Source organism: Ctenopharyngodon idella, chromosome 7 (assembly GCF_019924925.1).
Source record: "Ctenopharyngodon idella isolate HZGC_01 chromosome 7, HZGC01, whole genome shotgun sequence".
Classification (NCBI taxonomy): Eukaryota; Metazoa; Chordata; class Actinopteri; order Cypriniformes; family Xenocyprididae; genus Ctenopharyngodon; species Ctenopharyngodon idella.
This window is the reverse complement of record NC_067226.1, coordinates 24536161-24549772: the sequence shown is the minus strand read 5'-3', so window position 1 is coordinate 24549772 and position 13612 is coordinate 24536161. Positions and strand designations below refer to the sequence as shown.

The following is a 13612-nucleotide window of genomic DNA, read 5'->3' as shown; positions in this document are numbered from 1 at the left end:
TTTTGCACATTTTCAGACTGCCATGATCAACAGATGGCAAGCAAATCTGCCTTTCAAATTTCAACCAACCAAACAAACATGTCAATACCCCCAGCTGGCCAATAGTCGAGCTGGTCAAAACAGGCAGACCGTTTCTAAAACCATCACAAACATTCAAATCAACCGTTTCACCATCTTAACCTGCTTTTGTGTACAAGCATTCTGTTTAATATGAGCAGTTAACACACACTGATCTGTTTTTTTTTTCATGAGCGCATTTAAAAAGCCTTTAAAATTGTTCAGAGTTTGGTTTGGGGGATCTTTCAGGGGATGGATCAGCAAAACTGACCTGATATGAAGGAGCCAGGGGGCATCTGGCTGTAGTTGGCCCCAGCTAGAGTGAGAGCCGCTGAAGGTGCAGGTGTGAAGGGAGGGCCGAAGTTCTGTGGGGTGGCATATGGGCCTGGAGGAATAGGCTAGATAAAGAGAGAACGAGAGAGAGAGTGTGTATGTTATAAATCTGAGAAACCAAAGCGATTTAGTTTAAAGCAGCTAAAAATACAAACTTAATTCACAGTTGTGTAAGATTAATTTTAAAACTTTGCACATTTTAATAATGCCAAGTGGCTGCAACAAATGGGAGTATTGGCATGTAGGTGGAAGCTCTGTTCCAAAGCCTAAGATGCATCCCAATTTGTGTACTTATGCACTATTCTATGACATTTTGTAGTATAAATAGTGCAAGTAGTGTGTTCAAACTGAAAACTCCAAATTCCAAAAAAGTACACTTTAAATACCCGGATGATGCACTTAAAGGGATAGTTCACCCAAAAACGAAAATCACCTTCATGTTGTTCCGAACTTGTATGAATTTCTTTCTTCTGTTGAACACAAAAGAAGATATTTTGAAGAATATGGGTAAACAGACAGTTGACGGTAGCCACTGACTTCCATAGTAGGAAAAAAATACAATGGCTACCGTCAACTGTCTGTTTACCAACATTTTTTTTTAAAATATCTTTTGTGTTAAACAGAAGAAAGAAACTCATACAGGTTTGAAAACTTGAGGGTGAGTAAATTAGTAAAATTTTCATTTTCAAAACGTATATTCTTATGTGTGTGTATTTACCGGCGGGGTGTGAGTCTCGTTGCCTTTGTTGGCCAGTCTGCTGAGGATGCTTCTCTCTGACATCTGCAGACGGGCCGTGATCGGCGGGACTCTGGAGAGTGTCGCCGGAAGCCGCGTTACGTCTGCCTTCATGTCACTCAGAAGCTCCTCCAGTTGGTTAAGAACTACAAAAATGTGCATTATTACAACATTAGCAGACAGGATTTATTGAAGTTAAAAAGCATTCAAGTGTAATTGCTAATAGACTAAATACTATTTTTAGACTACCTAAGAAAATCAAGTGCATTTGTTCACTTTAAAGCTTTATGATTTTTTTACTTGCAATAACATGTACTGATAAATCAGACCAGTAGCATGTATTAAGAAAGTAAACAGGGTCAACTTTGATTTCATGTTTGACAACTGAGGGAGTGGGAAGCTTAATTCTATTCTTTATCAAATACTCTGAAATTCATTAGGCCTTGAAAAAATTAGATGAAATATTTCCAGAACACAGCAGACAATATTTCCAGAACAGAGGTTTTGAACAGTGTTGTTATTGTTAACTAAAAGTAAAACTAAAACTATTAAGTTAAACTATTTCCTTGAATTGAAATAAAGCTGAAATTAATTAAAATATAAATATTAGATGAAAAATAAAAATAGAGTTAATTGAAAATATTAAAAAATACTATCATAGTATATAACTAATACTAAAATAACGCTTGTTTTGAATCATATCAAATAGGCCCCTTTTTATCAACATCAGCTTTGAAAACCGATCCACAGTTCTGAAAGCTAACTAAAAGTGATATAATTAATTCTAATTGTCAAAAATGAAATTCATTGGCAGTTCTTTCAGCAATTGCAGGCAATAATAAGAGTGACATGGCAAGTGAACTGGTATCCAATAAATGCTTTATCGGTACAGATTAAACAACACGCTTGAGAAAACTCCAGGTCAAATTAAAAATGCCTCATGTTCTTGAACTGTTCCCATATCAGAGCTGGCAGGAACACTGGTCCCGCTGGATCTATCCAGAAGCCCTTTATCAGACTCTCAAGACGCCAACAAACTTTGTGAGCTACACGCAAACATATTCCCTCTGATACATCATTTTTCATTTAAAGATATTTACGAGATAAATCTCAGACACACACTTTCCTCACCCTTATGCAAGACAGCATTGGCAGGTTTGTTTCCTGCGAGCGACTCCTTGCTGAGATGCTGATGGGACTCAGCTAGACATTCAACCTCGGCAAAACGAGCGTTCAGGGCCATGGCCGGGTGAGTGGGGTCCTGGGTCATGTTGAGGTACGCAGCCCGACGCAACTGCTCCTCTATCACCAGGGCCTGCTCCAGCAACTGAGAGAGAAACAGAGATATCTTAGATGTAAAGAGGTGTAAGAGGTGCTTCAGAAGTCATGCATTTATAAATGCTGCCAGCATGCTAAGTAAAGCACTGCTGCTAAAAATGTTTAATAATATTTTAAAGGGGTCATGAGCTGAGAAATCAAATTTTCCTTGATCTTTTGACATATACGAGGTCATTGTACTATAAAAATATCCTGTACGTTTCAGAACTCAAAACAGCTTTTATTGAAACCAAGCTCCCAAAACAACTTGTTTCGGATTTTGTCTCAGTATGACATCATAGTGCAACGGAAGACCGCCTCTGCAGAAGATGATCAACGCCTAGTTCTACATCATTGCCTCTTTAACCCCGCTCACCATTTTGCACGTCATGTAGTAGTAAATCAGAGAAAGACGCAAAAACAGGATTACTCCAGCAACAAAACCATAGAGATGCCTTTGAAGATTACAAGACAAGTTTACAATTACAAGTTTTGAAGTGCAGAGTAGTGGAAAAACAGTCTTTGCATTGCCTTTCTTGTGATCTTAACATTTTAGAAAGCTCCAGAAAGTGTCAGTACTGTATGTGTCAGTAAGACACTGGTCGTTTGTTCGCTTCATTTTCCCGTGGATTTGTTTTTAAACAAGACACTATTTGGTGCAGGTTTTTCAGAGAGACTGAAAATAAAAGATGATGCAGTGCTGACTATATTGACTTTGACAGTAATGTCGCAACACACAAATGTGAGTAACAATGTTTTTACCACGTGTCACTACTATTGCTTTGTCTGTTACAGAAAATTTGATATGTACTCACTTTACTTCCACTTTACTGAAAACATTTAATGTAAGAATGACAGTGCAACAAAAGATGGTCATTCAGTCATAATTCATTTTCACGAAACACCGTAAGTTATCCTTTGTCAACTATAACTGTGGTAACTCCAAGTACTCAAACTTTATGTATTGCCGAATTTCACTGGTTGCCATTAGAGGTTTTCAAAACAATTCCACATGTGTAATGGCAGAGACGTTGAAAATTATTTTAAAATGCAAAACTGTTACACAATCATAGCAGTAAGCGTTTACTTCCAAGTCTTGAATGCAATACGCCCATCAAAACAAAGTGTTTCAAAGAGAGGGACAAAAACCAGATAGCCTATTACTTGCACGTGCACTTAGGGCATGTCCGAATCCACTTTTGCTAGTTTAATGACAGAAAAAATGGTCAGCGCGCCAGGCACATGGTCTAAAAGGGTTGTACCTAGTCTCTTAATGAGTCATGGGTGTGTTTTGGGCATAACGTGCAATAAACCAATCAGAGTGTCATTCTGATATATGCAATGACTATTCATTATGACATGTAGGCATTTTTATGTTTATGTACACAATCATAATCTTTTACATTGTAATCCTTTTATTTTTGATATTTGGCATGTTTGTGTGCTGCTGCGCGTCCCTGTGTGTGTAACAAGCAGAGTGTACGCACGTTGTGCACCCGCATATAGGCGCATTCTACTAATGCGCCCTTTAACCCCTTAAGCCCTGAGGGTATTTTCAGAGTTTTTTTTTCTGAGTGACACACAAAAAAGTAAAGACTCGTAACTCCAAAACTATAGTAAGGAGAGTCAAAAGGTTGGTATCGTTTGAAAGGAAACTTTTTAACTGCAAATAAACAGCAAAAAAAAGAAAAAGAAAAAAAAGGGGCTTTACATACAAAAACTTGCTCAAGTTTAGTCAAAGCCCAACAATTATACTCGTTGTATTCTACTCCGTGAGACCTTTCAAATGACATATAACACATGATTATCTAACCTGTATGATGCTTTTGACACATTGGAGTACATAGTAAAAAAATTTTTTTCCTAAATTATGATTTTTTTCATTATTATTTTTCAGCAAATTACTCAGCAGTACTTAGGAGTTAATCAAATTGTCTACATTCATTGTAAATTTCAGACTCTAAGCTTTCAAATGACACCTATTTTGTGATTATCTAGGCAGGAGTTTTGAAAAATATGATTATTAATTTTTTTATAGCTAGGTGGCGCCCGCGGGAAGTACACTCCGTTTTAGAGTGATAACTCAGCACTCGATAAGAGTTTCTAAGCTTTAAAATGTTACCTATTTTGTGTTATTCCTGTCAGTGGTTGCTTAGTAATTTGATTATGAATTTTTTCGCAGGGGATGGTGTCCTGCCGGCGGGACACTTCAGGCTTAAGGGGTTAAATAACAACAACAACAAAAAAATACTGCGTCAATGGTGCAGTCGTTTTCAGGTGCCTCAAAATAGCAACGCGCCAACAACGCACCTGAACACACCTCGTTTCAGACCAGCATGCCCATGGGCGTTTAAACAACGTGGGCGCTGGACGTGAAAATGATAACCGCGTCGGGCTGAAACTAGCAAAAACACTTGTGTCGCGACTGGCGTCGCATTGGGCCGGGTGTATGATAGGGCCCTATAAGTGGACCTCAGAGAACATTATAAAAAATTTTAAAATTACAGATCATGACCTCTACAAAAATTTCATTTTTTTCATGTGATGGCAGAACTGAATTTTCACCAGTCAATACTCCAGTCTTTAGTGTCACAATGTTAAAAACATTTGTACTGCTTAATATTTTTGTGAAAACCGGGATTCTTTGATGAATAGAAAGTTTAAAATAACAGCATTTATTTAAAATAGAAATATTTTGTACGATTATCAATGTCTTTACTTTCACTTTTGATTAATTTGATGCACCCTTGCTGAATAAAAACAAAAAAAATCTTACAGAACATAAACATATGAATGGTGGTGTAGATTTACCTTTTCATTACATCATGTAAGCACAAAAATAGACTCTAATTCCTGATTTAAAGAAAAAGTGAGGAAAAGGCAATGGAAAAAAAGCATAGTATGAAAGAGAAAAGAGGCTGAGAGCACAAAGAAAACAGATTAAAAAAAGACAAAGATTGAGAACACATAGCTGGATAGAGGGAGAGTTACACAGGCAGGAAAATAGGCCACTAAATAAAAGGGAATTTAAGAAATTTATTGAACAGAATTGACAGAAAAATTACGTCTGGAGCGATAATCCGTTCCAGTGATTTATGAGCATGAGAAAGCACCAGCTTCCAATTAAAAGAAGTTCCACTGGAATAACAGTGGTTCTCAGGTTGCTCAACGCATTCGGAATTATGTAATAGAAGAAGAGAAAGAAAGCGAGAGAAAGAGAGCAAGGGAGGCTGAGAAAAGAAAAAGGAGGATGTAGAGAAAAGGATATGAAACATGTGATGAAAAGAAAAACAGGAAAAACAACGAGAGACAGGACTGTTTCACAAGAATGCGTGTCAGCATATTCAGGTTTTGTGTTTGTGACGCGTCAACATGTAGAGATAAAATCTTCAGGCAGGAGTTATACAAACAGCAGAACAAAAGGTAGAGTAAGAAGCATGCTAAAGCAAGACGCACAAGTATGTAATTATGATACAAATGACAAAACAAAAGAAGCAGCTTTCAAACAAAGACCTACCACAATGTAAGAAAAAAAAACTACAAAAGCCACAAGGAAACGAAATTAAACTCGACCAAGGATATCACAACAAACAAAAAGAAAAGAAACTAAACAAAAAACTTTATTTTTATTCTTTAATTTACAACATACCTTAAACCGTCTGGCCAGGAACTTGTTTTTCATCTCTAAGAAGTTTCCCTTGTTTGCTTGAGTTTTGAAAGGTTCGTTTACGATGGCGAACTGAGGGTCGTTCTGAATGTCCTGCCATCGTGCATAGCCATGGCTGCAACAGGTCAAGGATCAAACAACACCTCCAGGGTTCCTACAAATTTTCCTTTTCAAAATTCCATACTTTTCCAGGCTTCCAAAGCTCTCTGTAGATAGACTATATTTAACATAAATGGTTCATATAGCATTGTTTTCAGCATTATTTTGGTATAGTACAGTCATCTCTAAATAATTTTATGACAGCGGATGCTATTTACACTATAGCAATTAGATGCTATTTACACTAAGTGAAAATAGCCTATTTTCTTAGCGATAGATGCTATTTACACTAAGTGAAAATAGCATAATTTCTTAGCGATAGATGCTATTTACACTAAGTGAAAATAGCAATATATTCTATTTACACTAAGTGACAATAGCAGCATTTTCTTAGCGATATGCTATTTACGCTAGGTGAAAATAGCGATATATTCTATTTACAGCATGTAAACGTATCAGTTCTTTGCAATAAGAGTAAATAGTAATTAGATGCTATCTATATTTTATATTGGCAGATACTATTTGCACCTCAGTATTTTTGTACATTAACAGGATGCAATAACATCATAGAGTGTAAATGATTATATTTATTACAATTATTAAATAAATGCTGCCCTATTGGGAGAATAAAAACACTCCCTACTTCCCCTAACCTTACCCAATAAACACTTTTAATATTATTAAACACTCGTTCGCAGTTTATTTCCACTTTTAGAACATTATTTTCATTTTTTATTGAAAATAAAAGCGAGCTCGGCAAAAGGCGCTTACTCGCTACTGCAGCACCACTGAAGACGTTAAATTCTGCACGTCCTTTTTAAAACTTGAGTGGCCCAAACAGACATTGGTGGGCGAAGCTAGTGTAAATAGCGTTTGCCAACAAGGGACGGTCTTTTGTGGCTGTTTGAACACATTCACATGCGTTTTCAACTACCTCTGGAAGTGGTCGAAACTGGACAAGCTCAAAAAATTTTAGACCCCGTTTACACCTGTATTTTGCGTTTTCCACTTGTGATCGGATTGACGAAAATGCTTCTTAATGCAAGGTGTAAACAGGGCCTGAGTTGATCGTTTGCTCCTTTATCTGTTTGCTGGTTTGAGTTCAAAAGAGATTAGTTTATAGTAAAGACAAAGTTTTGCATAATGAAATTGTGCGCCTTGAATTCATAGAGTTGTGTTCGACCCTAAACAATCACTAAACTTTTGTCATGAAAACACTCTGCTTGTTTTATACATTTCTTTTTTAGAACTTCTTAATTTTGTATTTTAGAAAACTGAATAGGGGCAATAGTCTGGAAACATTTTTCCATACTCTGTTTTCTGTTTTCCACACTTATCCAGACCTGAAAATTATTTAAATTCCATACTTGAAACCCTGAGGTGTTCAAGTGTAAAGATCTTTATTTTCAATGAAAAAATAACAATTTAGCTTTCTGTAGTATTCACTAAAGCAATATAAATGTATTTGTAGCAACTCTGTTTTTTCCATCTCATTTTATTGCCTTGTTCTTCTTGGCTTTGAGCTCTAAACAAAATGTTCATTTAGCAAACGCAGTATAAATATACATTAATGGAACTGGATTGTTTCTACGGTGACAGCAGCCTATCTCCAAGGATACCACACGATGCCTGCCAGCAGCCAGAAGTCGTGTCGCCGGTGCCAGATCTCATTGATCTTGCCTGATGAAATGGCCGCCCGCTCCTCGTTCTGCCAAAGAGTGTGGAGCTCTGTTCAGAAAAGAAAAACACGACACGGCCAGATATCAGTTATACCGCTTGTACCTGCTGACGAGTAAATAAACAAAAGGTAACAATCCTCCAACAACGAAGCTTGCAAGCATATAAATTTAAAGTTATCTAGCTATAAATGAAATGATTTGTCCAGAGTGCAGGCTGTATGCTTAGTGTTTGCTTGAAATGTTTTATCGACGCTGGTTAAATGTTTATAGCTACAGTAATAATAAACCCCTTGATGTTTAGTTGTTCTCTTTTAAAGTTGTAAATTAAACTATGTAAAAGTGATTGGCTTCTGGGAACTGAAACTATTTATAGAGACTGGGGCTGGGAAAAATCAAAGAAATAATAGACCAGAAAATGACCACTAGTTTGCTAACTAAGGGTTGTTGAGATGACAGGTGTTGGATTTTATCTATCTGGCATTTGAACATGATCGGGGCTAAATGAAAATCATTTAATTAGGGGTGCACCAATACTAAAATTACTGATAAGCCAATAACTATTTTCATGTTATGGCTAATAAATCATTAAATAATCAATAAAAAACCAATAATGTTCAAATTACTATTATTACTAAATTACTATTATGTGTAAATAAAATTAAAAATTAAAAATATGATGTGAAAAATAAAATCTAAAACGAGTTTTAAATTTTAAAAATGAATTTAGGCGTTACAACATTATAATGTACAAAATGGATATTCATTTTGAGATTTGCTAAAAAATTACATTTAACATTGTCATTAAAGTATTTAAAGATTTAACATTAAGTTGGATGGTGGCAAAAGTAATCTAAACATAAAAACAGGAATGCACAAATAAATATCCATTTTATGATTTAGTTAATAGCTTGTGGCATCTCTGGGAAAAAAGAAACCCAAATACAATGTTTTTCAAGTGACCCTCCTCCTGATGATATTAGTCATTGTGTTGATGATAATTTATTGTGTTGGTCATTACAGTCATTTTTTAAAATTTTCTCAGAATTTGTAATGGGAAATGGCACACCTACTCCTGAACTCTCCCTTTATATTCCCAATACTCCCATTACAGTATCCACCCTTACCACATGCCAATTATTCATAGTATTAGTCTCGCAGAGAAATACTGATGCTTGCACTTACACAGTATCTGCACACAAAATATAAACACAAGCGTGTACATTTACATACGGATTGACCATGAATATAAGCAGAATGCATAAAATCATAGGTTTTCACATTTCAACACAAGTCATTTTAGGAAATAATCAATGGTGAACGATGGAAACTAATCTAAGGGAAGTCTTTGTAAACCACTGACAGATGAAATCACTGCTTGCTGTTCCTGGTAAAACCGCTCAACGGAAGCACAGAGAAGTTAAACTGCTCCTTCACAATGTAACCACACTGTCATGTTACCTCAACAACACACTGTTCCATTGCGCTTTATCATAACAGAACATGCTTCACTTAACATGAGTGAGCAGCTTTACATAATGTTGGCACAATTACCTGGCACATATTACTGTGCTTGTCAATACTTGGTAAAAAATGAACTAGTGTGATGTTCAAAGAATAAACATGGATAAAGATCAGGATGTAGGAGTCAAAATCGAGCAACTGAACTAGCAATATGAATATCAAATTAATATGAATGTCAAAAATGCATCGATAAGCTGCAGGGTGTCATTACTGTGTTATTAGCGTCATCAAACTAAGTTGAAAAAAAGTATGTTTCTAAACATGGTCCTGTTGGCCCCTACTGGAAGATGCCATAATTACACCATCAGGAGGCAAACAACATCTTTCTCCATTGACGACATTTCAAAATTAGCTCTTTCAAGCAACAAATAAATAAAAAAACTGTTTCATTATATTATAGTAGCATTTTTGCCATTGTTTGTTTTTGGGTGGCTCTTAAAAGCATCTTCATCTATAGCTCACAATAGATGCTAGTGAAGGTCTTGCCCATACAATAAAAGAAAACAATACAATACAATACAAAAAAAAGAAAAAAAAAAATATATATATTTTTAATATTTATATATATATTTTACATTTACATTTATAAAATGGTTAGTTCCTGTTCTTGATTCTGATTGGTCAATAGCTGTGTTTTATTCACGACGACCGCTTCACCCAACGGTTCTGTGTATCACTACACAACACCCTTAGCAACCACTCTTGGCAATGTAAACTGTATGTTCTCAATTGATATTGTTCATTGAAGCTTACTATTTTATGTAGAAGAGTACTGTAAGAAAGAGATTGAGTGAGCAAGTTTATTACCTGCATTCAGATTTAGCATTTTCCTTCAGGTCAATCCTAAGTTCATAATAAAAAAATCAGTTTAAATGTCCGATGTATTATCTTGTCCTTTTAACAGTTTAACAGGGGTTTTCCCATGACTGACAGCGCTAGTCAAAGCATTTGTCAGTTGCGTCTTGTTCCGTGTTCATAACAATTCAGTCTTTTCAATGTAAAAGTCTTCGTTACTGACTGACACACTCATAAAGACAGTCCTTGCCGCCATCTAATGGCGTAAAAATGTAACTTCTGTTGCTGTTCACGGTCAGGGACTATTTTTTCCGGTGGAAGGAAGGCTTTTAGTGAAAGTTTACTTCATTAAAGTTGCATTGATACATATTTCTGGCTAATATTTGTATTGTGTGGTAACCGTTTTATAAAAGCAATAAGGTACTCAAGGCTAGTGCTTTATCGTGAATAAGTCACAGCTGAAGGGGTTGTGCTTCACGTCATGCCTAACAACGCCCTTCAGCCGTGACTTATTCACGATACAGCACAGCCTAGCTTACTTCCAAAAAATATATTAGGAAATATATTTTCAATGTATATATTTACATTGTCCAAAATATATTTATAAAAATCTAAGATTAGATATATATTGTCTTGCCACTTGAAGTACATTTATTTTGGCATTTGAAGGTTTAAACTAAATATATTTGAAATTTGAAAAATATATTTTCTTAAGCCCTGCTGTTTACAACATATATTTAATGTAAAATTTTTTGTTCAAAATTAACAAAATTTAAATGAGTCAATACATTATCAATCCTTCTTCCAAAACATGTTTTTGTCTTACCCTGATTCACTATGGTAAGCGTATTATAAGTGTTTATATTTTAGACCTGATGGGATGGTTTTTACTGGAAATTGCGTACATACGTCACTCGCCCGTGCATGTCTTATCATATCCGTAAATAGAGAAAAGTTGCTCTGTCTACTTTGACGCATGTATGGTGTGAGAGTGGCATAGGTTACATAAAGCAGCTAAATCTCCAACCTCTGGAGAATCGCCCAAATGTGGAACAAAGGAGAGTCAGCTGGCAAAAAGAGAACGTGACAGAGCTCGTAATAAAACAAGAATTAACATTGGCTTGGCTTTTCGGAGATGGCGAGAACTGAGGGATTTGAAATGTTGTAAAAGCGACACAGAGATGGTGTTTTTATTACTCAACAGGTGAGTAAGGTATTTTATTGAACAGATAAATTGCCATATGTAGCTCTCTAACAGAGTATTATTATGGTTGTTGTAGCGCTATACTGGAATTTATTTTAAAGGAAGTACCATGTCTATTAATGGGTAAAGCTACAGTAACGTCTTCAGCTAGTCAGCTTGAGATCCTTTCAATCTAAATGTTACATCTCTTAAGCCTGGTAATGAATGTTTTATGAGAAGTAGGATAATCATATTCATCCGCACAGTCACGCAGAGCCGAAGCACAACCAAAGCAATGTTCTTCTGCAAAATGCATGCAGTTTTGTTTTTTAACTACTAGAAAAGTTACATAGTGTACCTGTAACATATAGTCTACATGCATTTTTTTTGGTTGCAGCTTTAAACAACCCAATAGTTGAGTTTACCTGTGAATCCTCCATCTGCAATGTTGAACATAAACCGTGGACGCTCTGCAGGTTTGCCATTACCTTTGGGTACCTCCTCCCTCTGCCCTCTGACCTCCTTCCCAGCATCCCTTTCACCTTTCACCTCCTCTGTGTCCCAAAAGAAAAAGTAAAAGCATGTTTGCATCATGTTTAGTTTAGTAATTTATTCCCTACATTAAAACACCAAAAAAATGAAGGCTTAACTTCAGTGATACTGTTGGATGCACCATTGACTGTACTCAGTTTTTGTGAAAGACTGTATGAACAACTTTGGTCAGGTAGTTTTTATTCTTCTCTATGTAACTATGAAACATACAAAATGCGAAGAAGTAGTATCTTGTAAGATTCACCTTTTTTGATATCAGAAGATTGATCTAACTTCTCTTTCTTTTCTGTTGTTTCTGTGGGAGGAGATGTCACCTCATTCTTCTCTTCTCCAGCCTTCTCTCTTTTCTCTCCCTTGTCCCCTTTCGGAGCCTCTGTAATGACAGACAACAATCAGCCCTCAAATTACAATAAAATGATCGACTGGCATTACAGCCAATCAGATTTCACCAGTTGCTGCCACAGGTACCTCTGCTTTCATCTTTAATGGATGGGGAATCAGACGTTTTCTCTGGGGAGGCCTCTTTTTCAGTGCTCTCCTCATCTTGTTTTTCTTTTTCACTCTTTTCTTTCGGAGAAGATTGAGAAATGTCAGGATTTTCTTTTGTTTTTGAGTCATCAGATGCTGTTGTTGGACTTTCAGATGACTGAGCTTTTTCACTGGTTACGGGATCTTTCTCACCCTCTTCCAGTGTTGTGGAAGTCTGGAAGAAAAGAGAGAAACACTCTCTTTATTTGAGTTTCACATGTATTTACATGAAAATACAGTTTACAAACAAACACTCGCAGCGGTACTTCCAACTTCTTCAAGCACCCCGGAAAAGGTTATTGATAGTCATTCAAAAGCTGCATCCTGACAAAATCATTTTGTATCAAGCAACAAATAAATCATAAATATTTCATTATATTAAAACAGATGTTTATTTCATTACATTATAGCAGATGTTCAGCTAAGGACAGTCACTAATGCAGGGTTTGGGACGGTTTGCTTCCTGCTTCTTCAGGCATCCTGGAACAGAGCTGTTTTATATTAGATTTGTTCAAATTAAGCTGAAAATAACCAAAAGTGCTATGCATGCAGTTGAAACTCCCCCTTTCCAGATTTGAGACTTTAGATTTCCATCGGGATCTGTGGATTAGGGAAATTTAGTTTTTCATGCAATATATTAAAGAGATAGTCCACAAAAAAAAAATAAAAATAAAAATAAATAATTTATGCACCCTTATGTTGTTCTAAATCTGTATGACTTTCTTTATTCTGCATAACATAAAAGAAGATTTTGAAAAATGTTGGTAACCAAACAATTTTGGTCCCCACTAACTTCCACTGTATGGACAAAAAACAAAAACACTGACGCATTTCTCAAAATATCTTCTATGTTCGACATGAAAATGAGTAAATGAAGGCAGAAGACAAAATCATATTTGGGTGAACAATCCCTTTTAAGTACAAACAAAAGTCTGATCAATGTCAAATACATTTACTTAGGTGTGAAATGTGACATTTTGCACTGGTTCTAAGAAGTTTTACTTGTATTTTACTTTTATATACCACCATTAAAAATGGAGTCAGTAAGAATTTGTTTGAATGAAATAACTATTTGTATTCAGCAAGGATGCATTGAGCTGATCAAAAAGGAACAGTAAAACCTTTTACCTTAATACCAAACAATG

The 13612-nt window shown here is 35.8% G+C and overlaps 1 protein-coding gene across 3 annotated transcripts in view; it reads right to left on the bottom strand.

The window, feature by feature from the left end:
- The window catches only part of chd3 (chromodomain helicase DNA binding protein 3), a 63311-nt gene that overhangs the window by 14746 nt on the left and 34953 nt on the right, over positions 1 to 13612 (bottom strand). For all 3 annotated transcript variants that reach the window (XM_051901740.1, XM_051901741.1, XM_051901742.1), the window contains exons 32-39: positions 12408 to 12642; positions 12184 to 12312; positions 11813 to 11941; positions 7829 to 7937; positions 6093 to 6225; positions 2258 to 2453; positions 1109 to 1272; positions 329 to 455 (exon numbers count right to left, since the gene is read on the bottom strand). In XM_051901740.1, coding sequence (XP_051757700.1) covers positions 329 to 455; positions 1109 to 1272; positions 2258 to 2453; positions 6093 to 6225; positions 7829 to 7937; positions 11813 to 11941; positions 12184 to 12312; positions 12408 to 12642 — 1222 coding nt within the window. The remainder of the gene's footprint in view (positions 1 to 328; positions 456 to 1108; positions 1273 to 2257; positions 2454 to 6092; positions 6226 to 7828; positions 7938 to 11812; positions 11942 to 12183; positions 12313 to 12407; positions 12643 to 13612) is intronic.